Source organism: Nicotiana sylvestris, chromosome 4 (genome assembly GCF_000393655.2).
Source record: "Nicotiana sylvestris chromosome 4, ASM39365v2, whole genome shotgun sequence".
Classification (NCBI taxonomy): domain Eukaryota; kingdom Viridiplantae; phylum Streptophyta; class Magnoliopsida; order Solanales; family Solanaceae; genus Nicotiana; species Nicotiana sylvestris.
The window spans coordinates 150827486-150849225 of NC_091060.1; the positions used below are offsets into that span (position 1 = coordinate 150827486).

Sequence of the window (21740 nt, forward strand, 5' to 3'; positions counted from 1 at the left end):
GCATAGTTTTTGGACATGTACATGATATATATATGTCACATTTATGTATGTTATTTGGAGGCTTGTTGGATTTTAAGACCAAAATCTTTTAACTTGAATTTGGTAACTTGTTTTGCTCTTTTAGGGCGTGTTAATAACTCAAGTCTTGTAATATGATGAATTTACACTTTGTCTTGTAAATATGTACAAAGGAGAAAACTAGTTTCCTTTTATATACCCGATAATTTGAAATTTATGTACAATACAAACTTGCAGTGATGTCGAATAAAAATATAAATTTGTTAGGAAGTTGCTTTAATCTGTTGATTGTTCAAGAAGGGTTATATCACCTTATGTTGATATTTTGACATTGTATTTCATTTAAAATAAAATTATGAAGTGTATTTTCTAAATAAAATAATATATTGCACTTTGAACCTTTTCGCATGGGCCTATTTCCGCTACTAAATTATTCTGAATATTTTTAACTAATATCTTTTTAATATTTTATAAGTAATAAATTAGATTTGTTTCGTAAGCAGCACCCTCCCAAAGGGGTTGCTACAAGTCTTGGTATCCAAGCCTAGGTTTGTGATTCTGGGATTTTTTGTTGTTGTGATCGTACCTAGTAATTGTTGCTATTTCCTTTCTTGAAAATGCATCGGAGATTATAAATTTTTGCATAATTATGTAATGTAATTTGTTGTATTACTTGTGCATATGCATCATGTACATGTTCCTAATGCAGTGTGATCTTATCTTTTAAAGGAATTTTAATATGGCCTCATCTTCGAATAGAGCTAGTGAATCCATTGACGAAAGTCAAGCCCATTATAATGCTCCACCTCACTTTCAGGGAGGAGATGAGGAACCCTTGCATGACCTAAATTATCCTCGTGTTAGTGAAAATGAAGTGGATAGTGATCCAAGAGCAATGAGTCATAATACTCCATCTATGACTCCTCCATTTCAGCAGATGGCTGAGTTCTTTCGTCACTTGGCTGGAACAATATCAGAACCTAGTGAAATAAATTTTGAGAAGATGAGGAAAATGGGTGGAGTTGAATTTGAAGACACTACTGATCCCACGGTAGATGAACAATGGCTCGAGCGCATGGAGAGGGTCTTTGAACAATTGAGTGTACTAATGCTGCCAAATTTAAGTATGTTATCTCCCTTTTACAAAAAGATGCCTATGATTGGTGGGTAAGTGTGCCAAATGCAAAAGCAAAACCTCCAGTGCTGACTTGGGATGATTTTGTGAAATCATTTCGTGCAAAATATGTCCCCCTGTCTATTGTGATCCTAAAAAGAAAGAGTTTCTGAATTTAAGACAAGGGAGTATGTCTATTGCAAAGTATCAACAAAACTTTTTCAGGCTTTCTCGCTATGCTGGAGATATTATTGATGGTGAAAGAGACAAGTGCAGAAGATTTGAAGAAGGTTGAAAATCTGTGGCAATCTTACAACTTGAGAATATTTCCAAACAAATTTCAGCTGCACTTACTTGGGAAAGAATTGACAAGGAAGAAGCTAGTAGGAGAGAAAATAAGTTTAGGAAGGGTAATTCAGATTATGGCGGTTCATCCAAGAAGGGAAAGTTTGACTATTCCAAGACTGAAAGTACACATAAATCATCACATCATAAGCAGAATAAGTCGAATTTTTCTACTTCCAGTACTCCAAGTTATGGCCAAGGCAAAAATCATACACCTACTTATGCACAGTGCAGGAAGAAATCATTATGGTGCATGTAGACGAGCTTCTGGTGCTTGTTTTAATTGTGGAAGTATGGATCATAAAGTGAAGGATTGTCTTAATCCTAATCCTTTTTCTTATACACATACAGAGGGCTCAGTTCAAAATCCTATTACTATTCATTCTCAAGCTAATAGTGGTGCTAGACCTCGAAATATGCAAGCAGAGGGTTCGAGTGGAGCTAATCAGGCTAGTGGGTCGAGAGCTACTGCACGAGTTTATGCTATGAGACAGAAGAATGACTAGGATGGTCTGGATGTGGTTGTTGGTAAATATCACTTATTTGGCATATCTGTTATTATATTTTTGATCCTGGATCTTTGCACTCTTATGTTTGCTCATCACTTGCATTTCCTGATAATGTTAAATCTGTTAGACTTGACTTTGATGTGCTGGTTATGAGTCCATTAGGTCATCTGGCTGTTGTTAATAGGATTTACCGAGATTGTCCATTCATGATTCAAAATCTAGTCTTCCTTGCCGACTTGCTTGAAATGCCCTTCCAAGACTGTGATGTTATTGTTAGTATGGATTGGCTCCATACGTACCATGCATTGGTTGATTGTAGGTTGAAGCATGTGACTTTTAAAACTCCTGCATATTCGCATATAGTAGTTCAATGAGAAAGATCATAGACATCTAATATTATTTCTGTGGTCTTGGCAAGGAAGATGATTTGTCAATGTTGTAATGCCTATCTTGCTCATATAGTCGATACACGATTAGGGAGTCCAAGTCTTAAGGACATACCAACCGTGTGCGATTTTCCTGATATATTTCCTGATGATCTTCCTGGATTGCCTCCAGAAAGGGAGATTAAATTTCCTATAGATGTTGTCCCCGGAACTACTCTTATTTCTATTGCTCCTTATAGAATGGCTCTAGCAGAACTAAAAAAGTTGAAGGCTCAATTGCAAGAACTTCTTGAGAAAGGTTTTGTCCGTCCTAGTATTTTGCCCTGGGGAGCTCCTGTTTTATTTGTGAAAAAGAAAGATGGCACTCTTAGGCTTTGCATTGATTATTGACAGCTGGACAAGGTAACAATCAAGAACAAATACCCACTACCTAGAATCAATGACTTATTTGACCAATTGGAGGGTGCCAACTTATTCTCAATGTCACACCTCCTTTTTACCTATACCCCTCAAGGGTATAAGAGGGAGTTTTTCCAATTTAAGTGACAATCGAAACGGGATTATACTTATTTAAAATTCAGAGTCGCCACTTGTGATAATTTATGGTGTCCCAAGTCACCGGTTTATTTTAAATCCCAAGTCGAGGAAATTTTGACTTTCCTTTTGAAGTCTGCGAACCAGAAATCCGGGTAAGGAATCCTGGTTACCCGGGAGAAGGTGTTAGGCATTCCCAAGTTCCGTGGTTCTAGCACGGTCGCTTTGATCATACTTGGCTTATTAAATCATCTAATTACTGATTTTAGAACCTATGTGCGTTTATATTTTACCGCTTTTAATTGCTTGATTATTCGTAATTAAAGAATTAAGTCATGCGTACATGTACTCATTTCGTTAGGCACGTCAAAATCATGTCACGCATACGTATCCACAATTAATCACGCTTTATTATTATTATTAAGAAAGCTTCGCCCGAAGTTGCGTGATCGTGTACACAATTGCGATAAATAGATTGATTGATCGAAATTTAGGTAGCTAACATGCATTCGACTAATTGATTAAATATATCAGCTTTACTAAACAAAAAATTATTCTAAAAGGAAGAACGTATAAATAAACCAGCCAATGCACAGAAAATTGCTGCAATATATAGTACGTAATTGAAACGAGCTTCCACGAATAAATGGTAGATTGAAGAAAGAAAAATAGAATATATATATTCAACATGAACATAAATTAGAATTATATGCACATAAAACATGACATGCAAAATTTGTTTCTGTTTAATACCATTTTACAAGCTCTAAGACTAAAAGCAGAATTTATTAAAATGATTTTGCATATAATATATCATTGCCACAATACGAGAAAAAAAATAAATAAAAATTCTACAAACTAAAATCATTGACTCACCTGGAAAAACTCTCGTAACCATTGCCATATTGGAGCTAGAGAAATTCCTTTTAAAAGATTTTCCTTTCGCTCAACAATCAAAGGAAAACAATGATGGAGAATGACCCAATGACTGGTACACAGGACCACGATGGAGACCCGAGCGGAGTAGTTCGACGCTAGTGCCGGAAACCTCGAACCAACTCAAAAACTCGACTGGACTTGCAAGCCGGTTATTAGTGGCTGTTTTCTGAGGTTATAGAGGTAACTTTTTGTGGCTATTTTGGTTGGTTTTAGGTGACGCAACAGTGAGGTTCTAAGCTAATCTATGACTATATTTTTGTGGGTGTTGGAGCTCGTTTTTGGGAGGTGTTTCAGCTATTTTTGAGCTGGAATTTCAGCTAATTTGGGGATGCTTAAGTAGTGTTTTTGGAGCTAAGGGAGGTTGTTTATGAAGGAAGAAGAAGGCAGCAGCAGTTGCTGCGTTTTTTGGCCTCAAGTAGCTGCTATATTTTTTTGTTGTTGTGAAGGATGCGGCTGATGTGTGAAGGTGTTGGTGTATTGGGAAGGTCACTTGGCTACTGAAGAAGAATATGAAGGCTGCTATCTTCTCTGTTTTTGTGCGTAGGAAGATAGAAAGCGGTTGATTTTCTTAGCTCTTAGATTTTTTTTTTTGGAATGGGAAGAAGAAGACAATGCCTATGATATTTTTTAGTAAAGAAACGGCGGATGGTGTTTTTTAGAGTGTCCTTGAATTTAGGGATTATGTGCTATTATATAGGGGTAGGGATTAGGTTAAAGGGTATGGGCCTAAAAATTACGGGCTAGGGAATTGGGGTTAAGTCCAACATTAGGCCTAAAAATGGGTTGCTCGAGCCCAAGTTTTTTATTCTTTTCGCGAACGAGCCTAAAAATACGACCTCATTTACTAATTAATCTTATTTAAGTAAAATAACTATTAAAATAATACTAACCGTTAAAACAAACCTATTTTTTGTATTTTTAAAAATCATACTAAAAGATAAAAAAATGGAAAGTCATTGTAAAATTAACATAATATTCCTGGAACTATTTTTGTATTTTTGAATTTAGTAGACAAATTAAAAGTAACTAGATAAAATATTAATTAGCTAAATAAGAGAAGATATTTTTTGTGATAAAATAAAGCAAAAGGAGTCAAAATTTGTTGAAATAACTGTATTAGGCCTAAACTAAATATTTACACGCTAAAATATATAAAATCTTGGGGAGGGTCAAAAATCACATGTCTACAGCTGCCCCTCTTTGACTGGAAAGACGAAGTATTTTCAGACAAAGAACGACAAGACATGTTTTTTGACCCGATCCTTATTCAAGGATACCAAAAGCTAAGAGGAAGGGGAATGTGACCGAGCCTTGGTATCTGAGCTACCTACATATCCTTAGCTATAAAGGAATCAGGCCACGTGTAGTTCAGAGGTGAGTGAGATAATGGAGTATGCCGAGTGAAAAGCCGGTCGAGGTGCCTTTCCATTGATGTTCTGGTTTGCGGTCCCGTTATTACATCAAAATCTAAAATAAAAAAGACTAACTAAGCCTATCAGCTAAGAGTTACAAGATTCCTATCTACGAGTCTTCTGAAGCTTGATCTTGAGTATTGGTTTGTTCTTCATACTGACTCTGATCTGAATCTTGATGCTTGTTAGATGCAGGTGTTGGTTCAATCTTCTTCAGCCTTTTCAAATCAAGACGGGACATGCAGAGATTATGACCTCAGCCATGTCTTGAGCAGCTCACATCTTTCATTAACTTCTGCATTTGGATTCACTTCTTGTCTTTCTTTTTGTTTGTTTTTCTTTTTATTCTGGATTGTGACTAACTTCTATTGATCATCTAGGACTGCTGACTCGCATTCTTGATGCGAGCTTCTTTTGTTGCTGACCTGAATTGCATTCTGAATTGAATTCCCTTTTTCCAGGTGGACGTCTGATTGCTAAACTTGAACCGTCTTCTCTTGTTGCTTGAACTGTTTTCCCTTGCACCTTGAACCATTTTCCCTTGAAACTTGAACTGTCTTCCTTCAAAACTGCTTTCCCTTGAAACTTGATTTGTCTTCCCTTGTTCTCCAGGTGGGCGCCTGATTCTACAACAAAATAGACAAAACAAAAGAAATCTTTTTGCCCCAATTTGCACTAGGAAGATTTGTGAGTTGTTAGCAAAACTATAAACCACTTATACTATTGATGCAATGATGAGAGTAAACTAAAGACTAGACTAGGATGTGCGTCTCCTAAAAGTGATTGAGCTTGCGGAAAACTGTAAACTAAGCTTGACTAAAGTAAAGACTGACCCTATTCTCCAGGCGGAGCCCCCTGATTTCAGGAAAAATAAACACTAATTACTTAAGAAAACTAAAAATTGACCCTTTGTTTTTTCAAATCCAGACTTTCTTTTATTTTCAAATTATCCTAGGAGAAAATTCGTCAGACTAGGTTTTCTATCTTAGGAAAAAGATTCATCAGACTAAGATTTTGATCCTAGGAGAAAATTCATCAGACTATGTCCTTTTTTCGGAGAAAGTTCATCAGACTAGGTCTTCTATCTTAGGAGAAAAATTCATCAAACTAAGATTTTGATCCTAGGAGAAAGTTCGTCAGACTATGTCTTTTTTCTTTTGTATCTTAGGAGAAAGATTCATCAGACTAAGATTTCTATCCTAGGAGAAAATTCATCAGACTAGGTTTTCTATCTTAGGAGAAAAATTCATCAGACTAAGACATCTATCCTAGGAGAAAGTTCATCAGACTAGGTCTTTTTTTTGTATCTTAGGAGAAAGATTCATCAGACTAAGATTTCTATCCTAGGAGAAAATTCATTAGACTAGGTTTTCTATCTTAGGAAAAAAATTCATCAGACTAAGACATCTATCCTAGGAGAAAGTTCATCAGACTAGGTCTTTTATATTAGGAGAAAAATTCATTAGACTAAGATTTTGATCCTAGGAGAAAATTCGTCAGACTAGGTTTTCTAATTTATTGTCTTAGGAGAAAGATTCATCCGACTAAGACTTCTATCCTAGGAGAAAATTCATCAGACTAGGTCCTCTATCTTAGGAGAAAAATTCATCAGACTAAGATTGTGATCCTAGGAGAAAGTTCGTCAGACTAGGTTTTCTATCTTAGGAGAAAAATCCATCAGACTAAGACATCGATCCTAGGAGAAAGCTCATCAGACTAGGTTCCCTTTTTTTTTGTTATCTTAGGAGAAAGATTCATCCGACTAAGATTTATATCCTAGGAGAAAATTCATCAGACTAGGTTTTCTATCTTAGGAGAAAGATTCATCAGACTAAGATTTATATTGGGAGGAAAATCCATCAGACTAGGACTTTTTATCCTAGGAGAAAAAATGTGAAGATCAATGGCAAGATTTTATGCACAATAGCAAGACAAATAAAGGCAAAGATTTGAGAAACTTCCCTTTGTCGGCTCTTCTCGTCTTTTCTTTTTCTTCTCTATTTTTTTTATGTTTTTTCTTTTTTTTCATTCATTTTTTTTCTTTTTGAATCACTTTCCTTGCATCACTTTGTTCTTGTTTCATACAAAGAAAAAATTTGATAGTTTTGAAAATGGTGGTCGGTTTGTGGCCTTGAGTCTTGGGCAGCTTGGCTTCTGCTCAATCAGCTTGAGTCGGCTTCAAGAGACTTTTGCTCTGTATCAACCCTAATTGTTTCACACCCGATACCATTGTATTTCTGGCTCAATCAACATTATCCCAACTTGAGATCTTTTCTTAGATGACCTTTTCTAATATATCTTGAATGACTTCCTGCTTTTGAGCAATTTCTCTGTCAGAGAGAATCACAAGTTATCTTTGTTTGCGCCAAGCAGGCTGACAAGAGTCTTTTGGGGGAGCCTTTGTATGAATCCTCAAGGCATGTTGACATTAACAACTGAGTTTGCTGGCCAAATTTATTTTGTACAACTGAAAAGCTGGTAGCAGAGTTTGAAATTTTTTCTTGCTTATTTTGACAAGGACTGACTCAGAGGGAAGAACACAATGCTATAAAGAAACAATATTAACAAGAAATGCCCCCTGTCGGAAGGACAGAAGGAAGAGTTTTTTTTCAATAACTAGCCTTAATGGTCATGACATGCATTTTGGACTCAACGGCCTGATCTATCAAACTAATCCAATCTTCCCCTTTGCCATTCTTATGAGTTTTGAAGTCGGTCTTGTTCGTGCCAAGTCTTTGGATCAGCTTCGCGACTCACATTCGACTAGTGGTGCCCCAAGGGATTTTCACCAATAAGTCTCTCTCATTTATTCATCTCTGCTTACCATCGTCTTACTGTGCCCGTGAGGGTTTTCACTAATAAGACTCTCTCATTTTTCTTTTTCTTTTTCTTTCCCTCTTTTTGTGAGCAACTCGACGATGTTTTACGTCGTGTGACAACTGTTGCTAATCGCATGTGTCTCTTGGCATTCTTGAAGGCATATTGGGAGGTATTTATTTGGAAGGTTTGTGGATAGGGTTGGAAAGCAAGGTCGGCATGATGGTTCAAAATAAAATCAAAATGAAGGGTTGTAGATTTACAACTCTTGGAATCGACTCTTTCAAAAATGAAATAAAATCTTTGCCCCAATTTCAGATGCTTGGGATTTTTGGATTTTTTTATTTTTTCTATTTTTTTTTCTTTTTCTTCTAAATTCTTATTTGGTTAGACCGAACCGTGAGGCTGCCTACGTATCCTTATTTCTTAAGGAATTAGGTTGAACGTAGTTCAAACATATGACCTAAACTATTTTTCATCTTTCTTTCTGTTTCTCTTTTTTCTTTTTTCTTTTATTCTTTTTTTTTTCTCTTTTTTTTTTCCTTTTCTTTTTTCTTTTTTTATTTGCCCCAGCTTCTATTTTTGAGGTCATGGACCTTCAACAGTTCTTTTTTTTTTTCACTTGAACTTTCGAAGAGCTGCCCCAGTTTGTACTCTTAGGGCATGAACTTTTTTTTTTCATCATTGTTTTTTCATTTTTTTTGACTCTCGACTCTAAACTTGATTCCAAAAAGGGGTGGTCAAAGAAAATAACACAGGCTCAAAAGGGGTAATAAAGGGTATAAAGTATTTGGGTAGAAGAAAAAGGGTCTCCCAACCTCGAGAATGCCAAACATGGTATCTTTTTGCGATCACATCATTGACAAACATGTCAATAATTTGAAGGTGAATTCTATTCGACCTCAATTCCAAAGTATCTCAACTCTTTATTCATCCTCAAAAGTATCTTTTTTTTTCTCAATTATCCGATTCCATATTAAATCAGTTTCTAAGATCTGGTCAAAATTTCCGCATGCATGTCATGTCATTAGAACTAGTGAGAAACCAACTAGGAAAAAATGACACAAAAGGACAAACTATATTTTATTGAGTAAATGATGAAAAGATTTGACAACAAGACAAACAACCCAAGATCCGAGTTACAACCCTAAAATAACCCGAATAATGAAAATAGCAACAGAACAAACGGACAAGACTCACACAGATAGAATGGAGGGATAGAAGGGTTTGACTCAATACAACAAATAAAATCTGGATCACAGCCCTAAAATAACCCAGATAATAGAAAAAACATCAAAACAAGCTACCAAGACTCCTTCCTAGTGAGGAGGAAATGACTTTTCAATTGTATGCTTGACATTTAGCCACAAATTTGCTCATCAGAATCAGCAGATCCTTCTCCAATTTCAAAATCATTAACTTCAGTTAGCAAATTCCCGAGAGGATTCTCATACTCCCTGTCACCACACATCATCCCCACAAAGTGTGCATCATCATGTGCAGGTAAAGGATTCTGCGCGATATTCTGGGTGTCACTGTCTTGGATCACAATCAGGTTTTCCTAGATCATCCTTTCTATTTCTCTTTTCAATTCCCGACAGCTTTCAACATTGTTCCCCTGGGCAATGGAATGGTATTCACACCTTTTAGAAGGGTTAAAGCTTCTCGCACGTGGGTCCACATGATTTGGAGGAATAGGTGCAATCATGTCATAATGCTTTAACTTCTCAAATAAGCTTGCATGGGACTCTCCTATTAGTGTAAAATTATCTTTCAACCTTTGTTCCCCTTTATACCTCTGGCTTGGTTGTGGGTTATAGGGCACCTAAAAATTTTGCGGAGGCTGTTGGAGATGTCGTGATGCTCGTGCTCGCCTTCTGGGGTGTTTTGGTGGCTGGACAACATACTGAGGTGGAGCGACAGAGTATTGAAGGTTCTAAGGTGGATAATACTGCTCAGGGGAGTCATGGAAAACTTGATGAGGCTGCTCATACCTTCGAGATGTTCTCCTAGGACCTCTTCTCGACCCTGATGTCATCATGATTTCTTCAACCTTCTCATTTGTGTCGCTAAAATTATCAGATTCAACTCGAACAGCCTGAGTTGCGTCTTTAAAAACTGCTTGACTTATAATTTTGCCTGTCTTAAGACCATTCTCTACCATTTCTCCCATTTTGATTGCTTCCGAGAAGGATTTGCCAACTGCGGACATCATATTTTGAAAGTAATCTGGCTCTTACGCTTGAAGGAAGACAATGATTAGCTCGTGGTCATCCATGAGTGGCTTAACTCGAGCTGCTTGCTCTCTCCATTTAATGGTATATTCCCTGAAACTTTCACTTGGTTTGTTCTTCAGGTTTGGAAGGGAAATGCGGTCTAGGGCGATGTCGATGTTGTATTGGAACTGTTTGACTTAGGCCAGTGCCATGTCATCCCAGACATACCAGCGAGACGTGTCTTGATCCATAAACCATTCGGAGGCTACTCCCGTAATTTCCCCAAAATAAGCCATCAACAATTCTTCATTTCTTCTTGCACCTCTCAGTTGATTGCAATACCTTTTCATGTGGGTTATGAGATCTCTATGTCCATCATACTTTTCAAATTTTGGAGTCTTGAAACCAGGCGACAAGTGGACATCGGGGAACATACATAGATCTTTGAAGGCAACACTCTTTTGACCTGCCAACCCTTGCATATTTTTCAACCGTTGTTCTAAGCTTTTCACTCTTTGGGTCATTTCTTCCTGTACTATCTTTCGGTCAGGCTTCTCAATGTTTGTAGGAAGATCAAACGAGTACGAGTGGTACTCAAGAGAGTGGTATTGCTCCTGTTGTGTAGCAAATTGTGACTCATGACGAGGCTGTCCTTGACCACTGGCCCATGCTTGACACATTTTGGTCATTTGCTGTTTCAATATTCTATTTTTCTCAAACACAGTAGACTCTTGTTGAACCCTCTGACCTTGAGTCTCTTGAGCACTTGTAACAACTTCGATGTCAGTTATCATTTTTCCTTGGATCTTGTGTTTCCAGCTTACCACAAACCGACCACCTCAACTTTCTTCACAATTCAAAACAAAACATGTTAGAATGGACTCAGTCGGTCCTTATTATTATCAACATTTTTTCATTCTTTCAATTTTTTTCATTTCTTTTTAATGGTGATCGAACCTGATGTGGATTGTCTACGTATCACGTGGGAACATGAATCAGATCTTGCGTAGTTCGAGAAGATTATGAATAAAGTAAATAAACTAACTTTTTTTTTTTTGAATTTTTACGAAAGAAAGACTTATAAAGAAGAAAGGGGATATTTTTGGATTTTGATTTTTTCTTCAACATTTTTGCAAAGAAAGACTTCTAAAGAAGAAAGATTTTTTTTTTGAATTTTGTTTTCTGGAATTTTGAAAGAAAAACTTCTAAAGAAGAAAGAAAATAGTTTTGGAATTTTATTTTGAATTTATGAAAGAAATGCTTCTAAAAAAAAAGAAAATATTTTTGAATTTTCTTTTCAATTTTGAAAGATGAATGAAAATAAAGTAATGGAAAATATTTTTGGATTTTTTGATAATTGGGGTCTCAAAAAAAGACTCTTCTAGAGAGGAAGTAAAGGAAAATATTTTTTGGATTTTTGAAAATTATGGGCCGGAACCGATGAGGTTTGCCTACGTATCTCACATCTGGTGAGAATCAGACCCGCGTAGTTCACCCAGTTTTGACAGAACAGGAAAACATGACACTTAAAATTTTGGCTTGTTTTGAAATGACTTTTTTTTTTCCAGAATTTTGGCAGATTTTCAGAATTTTCTAAATACCTACCTCTCACTTTTTGTTTCTTTCTTCTTCTTTCTCCTTTTTTTTTTTTTTTTTCATTTTCTTTCCCTATTCTAGAAGCCAGTCAATATGCAAGCCAAAACAGACAGATACGCAAGTAGCACGTAAGATGCATCAAGATGGTCTTTTGATTTTTGGGTACACCTGTCCTAGACGGACCCAACCCCTGTGTTGAGTCCCCAAAGTCAAAATGAACATGATGCAAACAAGCGTTCCTACTAGGGATCCGACATGAGGCTATGTTATAATAGGTTTAAAAACCTGAGTTTATTTGTTCTAGACCTGGCTTACCCGAGCGGATAGCTCGAGTCGAGGTGGGGCATAGTACCGGGAATACAGAAGCTTCACCGGCTTTGCAACTTGTCCGAACCTCGTTCTAAAATTTGGGATATGACTCTAACAGAAGAAAAGTCACACGAAGTGCACACTCCTCCATGATTTATAAGACTCAGAGAGAGGAAGAGTTTCGTAGTAGTTTATATACAGTTCACAGAATATCAAAGCGGTAAAAGCAACAATTAGCCCATTAGGCCCAAACATGTAACAAAATTAGATAATGGATAAAGCCAACTATAACAATTCATCTAAGCTCGAATTCTTGAACCCTGAACCAAAGATTCTGGGTTCTTATCCTCAGTAGAGTCGCCAGAGCTGTCACACCTCCTTTTTACCTACACCCCTCAAGGGTATAAGAGGGAGTTTTTCTAATTTAAGTGACAATCGAAACGGGATTATACTTATTTAAAATTCAGAGTAGCCACTTGGGATAATTTATTGTGTCCCAAGTCACCGGTTTATTTTAAATCCCAAATCGAGGAAATTTCGACTTTCCTTTTGAAGTTTGAGAACCAGAAATTTCGGTAAGGAATCCTGTTAACCCGGGAGAAGGTGTTAGGCATTCCCAAGTTCCGTGGTTCTAGCACGGTCGCTTTGATCATACTTGGCTTATTAAATAGTCTAATTACTAATTTTAGAACCTATGTGCGTTTATATTTTACCGCTTTTAATTGCTTGATTATTCGTAATTAAAGAATTGAGTCACGCGTACGTGTCCTCATTTCGTTAGGCACGTCAAAATTATGTCACGCATATGTATACAATTAATCACGCTTTATTATTATTAAGAAAGCTTCGCCCGAAGTTGCGCGAATGCATACCTCAATTTATTTTTGGGGAATCATAATCATGTCACGCGAACGTGTACACAATTGCGATAAATAGATTGATTGATCAAAATTTAGGTAGCTAACATGCATTCGACTAATTGATTAAATTTATCAACTTTGCTGAATAGAAAATTATTCTAAAAGGAAGAACGTATAAATAAACCAACCAATGCACAGAAAATTGCTGCAGTATATAGTACGTAATTAAAACGAGCTTCCACGAATAAATGGTAGCTTGAAGAAAGAAAAATAGAATATATATATTCAACATGAACATAAATTAGAATTATATGCACATAAAACATGACATGCAAAATTTGTTTCTGTTTAATACCATTTTACAAGCTCTAAGACTAAAAGCAGAATTTATTAAAATGATTTTGCATATAATATATCATTGCCACAATACGAGAAAAAGAATAAATAAAAATTCTACAAACTAAAATCATTGACTCATCTGGAAAAACTCTTGTAACCATTGCCATGTTGGAGTTAGAGAAATTCCTTTTAAAAGATTTTCCTTTCGCTCAACAACCAAAGGAAAACAATGACGGAGAAAGACCCAATGACTAGTACACAGGACCACGATGGATACCCGAGCGGAGTAGTTCGACGCTAGTGCCGGAAACCTCGAACCAACTCAAAAACTCGACTGGACTTGCAAGCCGGTTATTAGTGGCTGTTTTCTGAGGTTATAGAGGTAATTTTTTGTGGCTATTTTGGCTGGTTTTAGGTGACGCAACAGTGAGGTTCTAAGCTAATCTATGACTATATTTTTGTGGGTGTTGGAGCTCGTTTTTGGGAGGTGTTTCAACTATTTTTGAGCTGGAATTTCAGCTAATTTGGGGTTGCTTAAGTAGTGTTTTTGGAGCTAAGAGAGGTTGTTTATGGAGGAAGAAGAAGGCATCAACAACTACTGCATTTTTTGGCCTCAAGCAGCTGCTATATTTTTTTTTGTTGTAGTGAAGGATGCGGCTGATGTGTGAAGGTGTTGGTGTATTGGGAAGTTTACTTGGCTACTGAAGAAGAAGATGAAGGTTGTTATCTTCTCTGTTTTTGTGCGTAGGAAGATGGAAAGCGACTGATTTTCTTAGCTCTTAGATTTTTTTTTGGAATGGGAAGAAGAAGACAATGCCTATGATATTTTTTAGTAAAGAAACGGCGGATGGTGTTTTTAGACTGTCCTTCAATTTAGGGATTATGTGCTATTATATAGGGGTAGGGATTAGGTTAAAGGGTATGAGCCTAAAAATTATGGTCTAGGGAATTGGGGGTTAGGTCCAACATTAGGCCTAAAAATGGGTTGCTCGAGCCCAAGTTTTTTATTTTTTTCGCGAACGAGCCTAAAAATACGAAATATATTTTAAAAATATCATACTAAAAGATAAAAAATGAAAAATCATTGTAAAATTAAGATAATATTCCTGGAACTATTTTTGTATTTTTGAATTTAGTAGACAAATTAAAAGTAACTAGATAAAAATATTAATTAGCTAAATAAGAGAAGATATTTTTGTAATTTTCATTTTTTGTGATAAAATAAAGCAAAAGGAGTCAAAATTAGTTGAAATAATTGTATTAGGCCTAAACTAAATATTTACACGCTAAAATATATAAAATCTTGGGGAGGGTCAAAAATCACATGTCTGCACTCAAAAATTGACTTGAGGTCTGGATATTACCATTGCGCGTGAGGGAGAAAGATGTTCCTAAAACTGCTTTTAGGACCAGGTATGGCCATTATGAATTTTTGGTAATGCCATTTGGTTTGACAGATGGTCCTGCTGCATTTATGGATCTAATGAACCGTATATTCAAGCCTTATCTTGATCAATTTGTGGTAGTGTTTATTGATGACATTTTAGTCTATTTCAAGAATAGAGAAGATCATGATATGCATATCTAAATTGTCATGCAAATTCTGAATGAGAGGCAACTCTACACGAAACTTTGCAAATGTGAATTTTGGCTGAGTGAAGTGGCTTTTTTGGGGCATATTGTATCAGCTGAAGGTGTAAAGGTTGATCCTAGTAAGATTCAAGCTATTGTTGGTTGGAAACTCCCTAAAACTCCAACTGAGATAAGAAGTTTCTTGAGTTTAGCAGGATACTACAGGAGGTTTGTGAAGGACTTCTCTATTATAGCTTCTCCTTTGACCAAACTTTTGGGGAAAGATACCAAGTTTGTATGGGATGACAAGTGTCAAGAGAGCTTTAAAAAGCTCAAATCCTTGTTGACAAAAGCTCCAATACTTTCTTTTCCAGCTAAGGGAAAGATTATGTGGTATACAATGATGCATCTCACTGTGGCTTGGGTTGTGTTTTGATGCAAGAATGGAAAGTAATTGCTTATGACTCTCGAAAGTTGAAATCGCATGAGTTGAATTATCCCACTCACGATCTTGAACTTGCTGCCATTGTTTTTGCCTTAAAAATTTGGAGGCATTACTTGTACGGAGAGAAGTGTCACATATTTACTGATCACAAGAGTTTGAAGTACTTGGATACATAAAAAGAGTTAAATTTGAGACAACGTAGATGGAGTGAACTCATCAGAGATTATGATTGCATGATTGATTATCATCCTGGTAAAGCCAATGTGGTTGCAGATACGTTGAGTCGCAACACCCTTGCAAGTTTAACTCTAAGTCATTTACCTTTTCTTCTTGAATTAAGAGCCATGAATGTTTGACTTACACTTAATTTTAATGGTTCTATTATTGCTAATTTGCAAGTCAAGCCAGTTTTACTTGAGCAGGTCCAAGAAGCGCAGAAGTTAGATGAGAAGCTTGTGAAATGGGTTGAAGAAGTCCAAAATGGAAGAGAATCAGATTTTTCATTAAAGAAAGATGGTACCTTATTTTATAAAAATAGGCTGTGTGTTCCTAATGATGATGAATTGAGGAAGAAGATCTTGATTGAAACACATTGTACACCTTATGCAATGCATCCTGGAGGTACTAAAATGTATCGGACCATCAAGGAGCACTACTGGTGGAGTTGTATGAAGAAAGACATTGCAGAGTTTATTTCTAAATGCTTGGTATGTCAACAAATAAAAGCTGAACATCAAGTCCCAACTAGTTTACTGCAACCCTTGTCAACACCTGAATGGAAATGGGAAAGGGTAACGAGGGACTTTGTTTCTGTACTTTCACGCACTCAAAGAAATCATGATGCAATTTGGGTCATTGTATATAGACTAACTAAGAGTACTCATTTCTTGGCAATCAGAATGGACTACTCACTTGTAACGACCCGACTGGTCATTTTGAGTTCTAGCACATCGTTCAATAGTTTGAGGCTATAAGCTGTTTCACTTCAGGTATTATGACTTGTACGCGTGGTCAGAATTGAATTTCGGGAAGTTCAGAGTCAATTTGGAAAGAGAATTCTCATTTCGGAAGCTTTAAGTTGAGAGAAGTGACTAAGATTGGATTTTTGAGTAAACAGCTCAGAATCGGGATTCGAAGGTTTCAGCAGGTTTGTATGATGATTTCAGACTTGGGTGTATGTACGGATCGGGTTTTGGAAGACCCGAGAATGTTTCAGCACCTATTGTGGAAGTTAGCATTTTTGGAAGAATTTCATAAATTTAGGTTGTAGTGCATTCAGTGTTATCGATGTTCGTTTGGGATTTCGAGTCTGAGAATAGCTCTGTATGGTGATTCTAGTGTTGGTAGCACGATCGAAAGTGAATTCAAAGGTCCGTGGGTCATTTTGGAGTCATTTGGCTATAGTTGGATTGAAAGTATTTGAGAAGTTTGTGCGGAAGTGGACTTTTTGATATTGGGGTCAGATTCTGATTCCGAAACTGGGAGTAGGTCCGCAACGTCAAATATGACTTGTGTGCAAAGTTTGAGGTCAATCGGATGTGATTTGATAGGTTTCGGCATCGAATGTTGAAGTTTGAATTTCTCAAGTTCATCAAGTTTGATTTGGAATGTGATTCGTGATTTTAGCGTTGTTCGATGTGATTTGAGGCCTCGAACAGGTCCGCATTATGTTAAGGACTGGTTGGGGTGATTGGACGGGGTCTCGAGGGCCTCGGGTGCATTCCAGGTGGTTAACGGATTGAAAAAAGGAGTTGGGGAAGAGCTGAAGCAGCTGAGCATCTGGTGTAACCGCACCTGCGTGAGGAGGGCCGTAGGTGCGAGCCCGCAGGTGCAGGAGAAGGCTCGCAGAAGCAGAATGGATCCAGGCCAGTGGGGATCGTAGAAGCAAAATGATATGCGCACCCGCGATGGCACAGGTGCGATGCTAGTAGCCGCATAAGCGACAAAGACTACAGGTGCGGAAGGAGAGGCCGCAGAAGCGGTTGCGCGAGTGCAACTGCCTGACCGCAGGTACGAGTGGTCGGACTGGGCAGTGTGTTTGTTTAAAATGGGGATTTGGCTCATTTCAACCCCATTTTCTCCATGGGAACCGATCTTTGGGTGATTTTGGAGCTCCATCTTCATCATCCATGTCAAGGTAAGTGGTTTCTACTAGTTTTGGGTTAAATACTTGGATTATATATGGATTTGAGCATGAAAATGGGTAGAAACATGGGGTTTGAGGGAAAACCTAGAAAATTGGTATTGTTGGATTTTGACCACGATTTTGGGCATGAAATTAAGAGTAAATTACATATTTGAGTTCGTGAGATTATGGGTAAACTTAATCTTCAAAAAATTTCGGAATCCGAGCACGTGAGTCCGAGGGTGATTTTGTCAACTTTTCAAGTAGAGTTGGGATTTTATATAAAGTGAATTGTTATGAATATTAGGGTGTATTTTCATTGGTTTGCCCGTTATTTGGCTAGTTTTGGAGCGTTGGGGGCATCAGTTTAAGTCGTCGGAAGGGCTTGGAAGCCGGTCATTGGACTTCGGAGCGAGGTAAGTCTCCTTTCTAACCTTGTAAGAGGGAATTGTCCCCATAGATGAAATAATTAGTTATGTGCTTCTATTTGTGGGGGCTACGTACACACGGGGTGACGAGAGTCCCTACATTGCTACTATTAAGTCTAGTACCCAAAAGCATGCTATACTTGGAATATTTGTAATCTTATTGACAATTTAAATTGCTTAAATCACGCCGAATTGGCTTTCTTTGGATAATTGTTCCCTGATAACTTCTTGATTGATTGTCTGTGTGTGTTTAATTTTGGAACGGGTCGAACGTCTCGGCAGATTAAATAGATGCATCTATGGTTCGCGCCATTCGACCCTCTAGCAGTGCACAGTTTAAATATTTATTGGATCGGACCATACGACCTCGACATGATTTGCGCATGCTTGTAATGCTTGCTTGAGATTTGTAAATTGATATTGCCTCTCTGGTCTGAGATAAATTGATAAATAATGGATTACAAATTTGGAGACTCCTAAAGGTTAAAAGGGATGTTTACTTGTTTCTTGATTTACTTGAGTTTATTGCTGCGTTAATAAATCCATGATTATCCTCATTATTTATATATTATTATTGGACCACTAGTAAGTGTCGAAGTCGACCTCTCGTCTCTATTTCTTCGAGGTTAGACGGGATACTTACTGTGTACACATTGTTTTCATACTCATTCTACACTTGCTGTGTATTTTGTCGCACAAGTTCATGTGTGGCAAGTGGCTTAGTGGCGTTGCGGCATGGTTGATGCGGGGACTTAGGTGAGCTGCATCTTGCGAGACGATCCGCAGCCAGCAAAGTCTCCTTCAGAGTATTGTACTGTATTATTTCATTCCTGTCCAATTATATTCCGGACAGTTATTATATTTTATTTCATTCCCTAATAAATGCTCATGGACTTGTGACACCGGGTTCTGGGTTGATTATGGGGTATTTGTATTAATTCCTAAACATTTCTATTTAATTTGAAACGGTTATCTTTTACTAATAAAATTGAAGGAAAAATCATAATTTTCAAAATTATTAAAACAAGGCCTAAATTAAGTATTTATGATTGGCTTGCCTGAAAGTAGTGTCCGGTGCCATCATGACCCTTAGTGTATTTTGGGTCGTGACATCACTGGAACCTTTGGCAGTATTATACATTAATGAGATTGTGAGGCTGCATGCAATCCCTGTTTCTATTATGTCTGACAGAGATCCAAGGTTTGCATGCAGATTTTGGTCTAGCTTGCAAGAAGCTTTGGGTTCCAGGTTGAATTTTAGTACTAATTTCCATCCACAAACCGACGGCCAGTCTGAGAGGGTAATACAAATCTTGGAGGATATGCTTCGAGCCTGCATTATCGAGTTTGAGGGTAGTTAGGAAAAACACTTAGCCTTGATAGAATTTACTTACAATAATAGCTACCAATCAAGTATAGGCATGCCTCCTTATAAAGCTTTATATTAGAGAAAATGTAGAACACCTCTTTGTTGGAACGAGGTTGGTGAAAGAAAATTGGTGAGTCCTGAGATTGTGCAACAAACTGAAGATAAGGTGAAAATCATCAAGGATCGTTTGAAAATTTCTTCAGATAGACAAAAGTCCTATGCTGATCTTAAAAGGCGTGAAATTGAACATCAGGTGGGCGATAAGGTATTTTTAAAAGTGTCTCCATGGAAGAAGATTATGAGATTTTGCCAAAAAGGTAAACTTAGTCCTCGATTCATTATACCTTATGAAATACTCGAGAGAATTGGTCAATTTGCATATAAGCTAGCTTTGCCACCTGAATTAGGCAAGATTCACAACGTTTTTCATGTTTCTATGCTTTGAAGATACCGCTCAGATCCATCTCATATTCTTCCTATTGAGTCTATCGAGGTTAATCTTGATTGGACATATGAAGAAGAACCAATCCAGATCTTAGCGCACGAAATAAAGGAGCTTAGAAATAAGAGAATCCCCTTAGTGAAGGTTCATTGGAAAAGTCATTCAGGCGAGGAAGCTACCTGGGAGCGAGAAAAGGATATGCGAGTTCAATATCCACATTTGTTTCGGGACTAGTACAAGGTAAACTTCGGGACAAAATTTATTTAAAGGGGAGAGAGTTGTAACACCTCAAAATTTTAATAATATTTGCACTCTTGATTGAACATTTTTATAACGAGGAGATATTTTACTTTGCACTTCCTAAACGTGAAATTGACAATATATGAAAATTTCTTACTTTAGGTTGTGTTAATATTGACAAAGAAACACCATGGTGTTGCTATGTGTAACAATTAATATTATTTTGATGAATTATTATTAAATATATTATATAATTAAGTTTTTGGGCTACCAACCTTTTGTATTTATCTAAAGATATTAGTAATTTGGGTAGCCACATTTTTCATACTTATCCAAAGTTTAGGTATTACTTTGGAAGACTTGCCTTTCCATATCCTTCTCTCGTGTTTCATTCTTCCAAGACAAAGAAACCACATACCCTCTCTCCTTCTTAGCCTCTGAAAACTTCATGAAACCACCATAAATTTCTACTAAATCAACCAACAAAATTCATTTTTTTGGTGAAGATCAAGTTGCTCCTCTCTTTTGTGGTAAGTTTCTAAACTCATTTTTACACTAGACAACTATTAGTGTTTTCTACATATAGTTTTGTACAAAGCTCCGATTTAAGTGATCCAGGACTTTTTGGAAAGATATTTCATAGATCTATAACTCTTATGAAGAAACCAAAATCCAGTTTTGCTGTTATTTACCTGAAAAGGGATCCGAAAGTACAGGGAAGGTATTGCCCAGATTTTCAGTTTTAGAAATACTCTATGTACTACTATTAGTAATTTTAGCATAGCTTTCTATACAAAATAGATATGGGGTGATTCAAGATGTTCTGAAACGCTAAGACATAAATATACAACTTTTATGAGACAATATAGTCTAGTTTGTCCGCTTAGATCTTCAAAACTGAGCCACAACACGAAACAGTGATACAGTCCAGAATTTCTGTTTCAAACATTTTTGGGTAATTTTCACCAATATCATGTTTGGTTTGACATGTTAAATCACTGAACTTATTTAGATATTTGATTATGTATTTAAGGTATATAAACCCTTGAAAAATCAAAGGGAAAGTGTTTGAGGAAGTGGACGGATTTGGTTATGGCGTAGACGATTTGAACGTCCCCAAGTTGTGATTGAACTATTTTGTGGTAAAACACCAAGGTTTGTGTATAAACTGTGTACTCTTTTTGCTTGCTGGAATATTTTTGTTAGTTTGTATGAGTCTACCGGACAATAGAGTACATAGTCCTCTACGAGATTCTGCTAAGAATGCTAATAAACTGTAAGTAAATGAGACAAGGGATTTTTACGTGGAAAAATCCCACACAGGGGGACCAAAAACCACGACCTACACCTGTAGGTTTTCAACTTCACTAACTTGTAAAAAACTATTACAAGCCACTTTGTAATGACTCCATTCGAAGAATTTGTGACAACCCGATCGGTCGTCTTAAGAATTAACGCCCCGATCCCCTATTAACTGCTTCCCCTAAGTTTATTTCTACTATTTCGATTTGCCGGGATGTTCGGTTTTGAGTTTCGGAGAGTTTTGGGACACTTAGTCCGTAAATGAGAGCTAAAGTGTTGGAAAGTTGACCGTAGTCAGAACAATGTGAACACAGCCTCGGAATGAAAATCTGATGGTTCCATTAGCTCCGTTTGGTGATTTCAGGGTTAGGAGCATGTTCGGATTGTGTTTTGGAAGTCCGTAGCAAATTTAGGCTTGAAACG

General features: G+C 37.0%; 1 protein-coding gene across 1 annotated transcript; it reads left to right on the top strand.

Annotated features, from left to right (window-relative positions):
• Positions 1-14988: 14988 nt before the first annotated feature.
• Positions 14989-19218, top strand: LOC138890344 (uncharacterized mitochondrial protein AtMg00860-like). The gene is made up of 3 exons (XM_070173723.1): positions 14989-15390; positions 15834-16032; positions 19157-19218. The coding sequence occupies exons 1-3, from the start codon at positions 14989-14991 to the stop codon at positions 19216-19218; spliced, it is 663 nt and encodes a 220-aa protein (XP_070029824.1).
• Positions 19219-21740: the final 2522 nt, after the last annotated feature.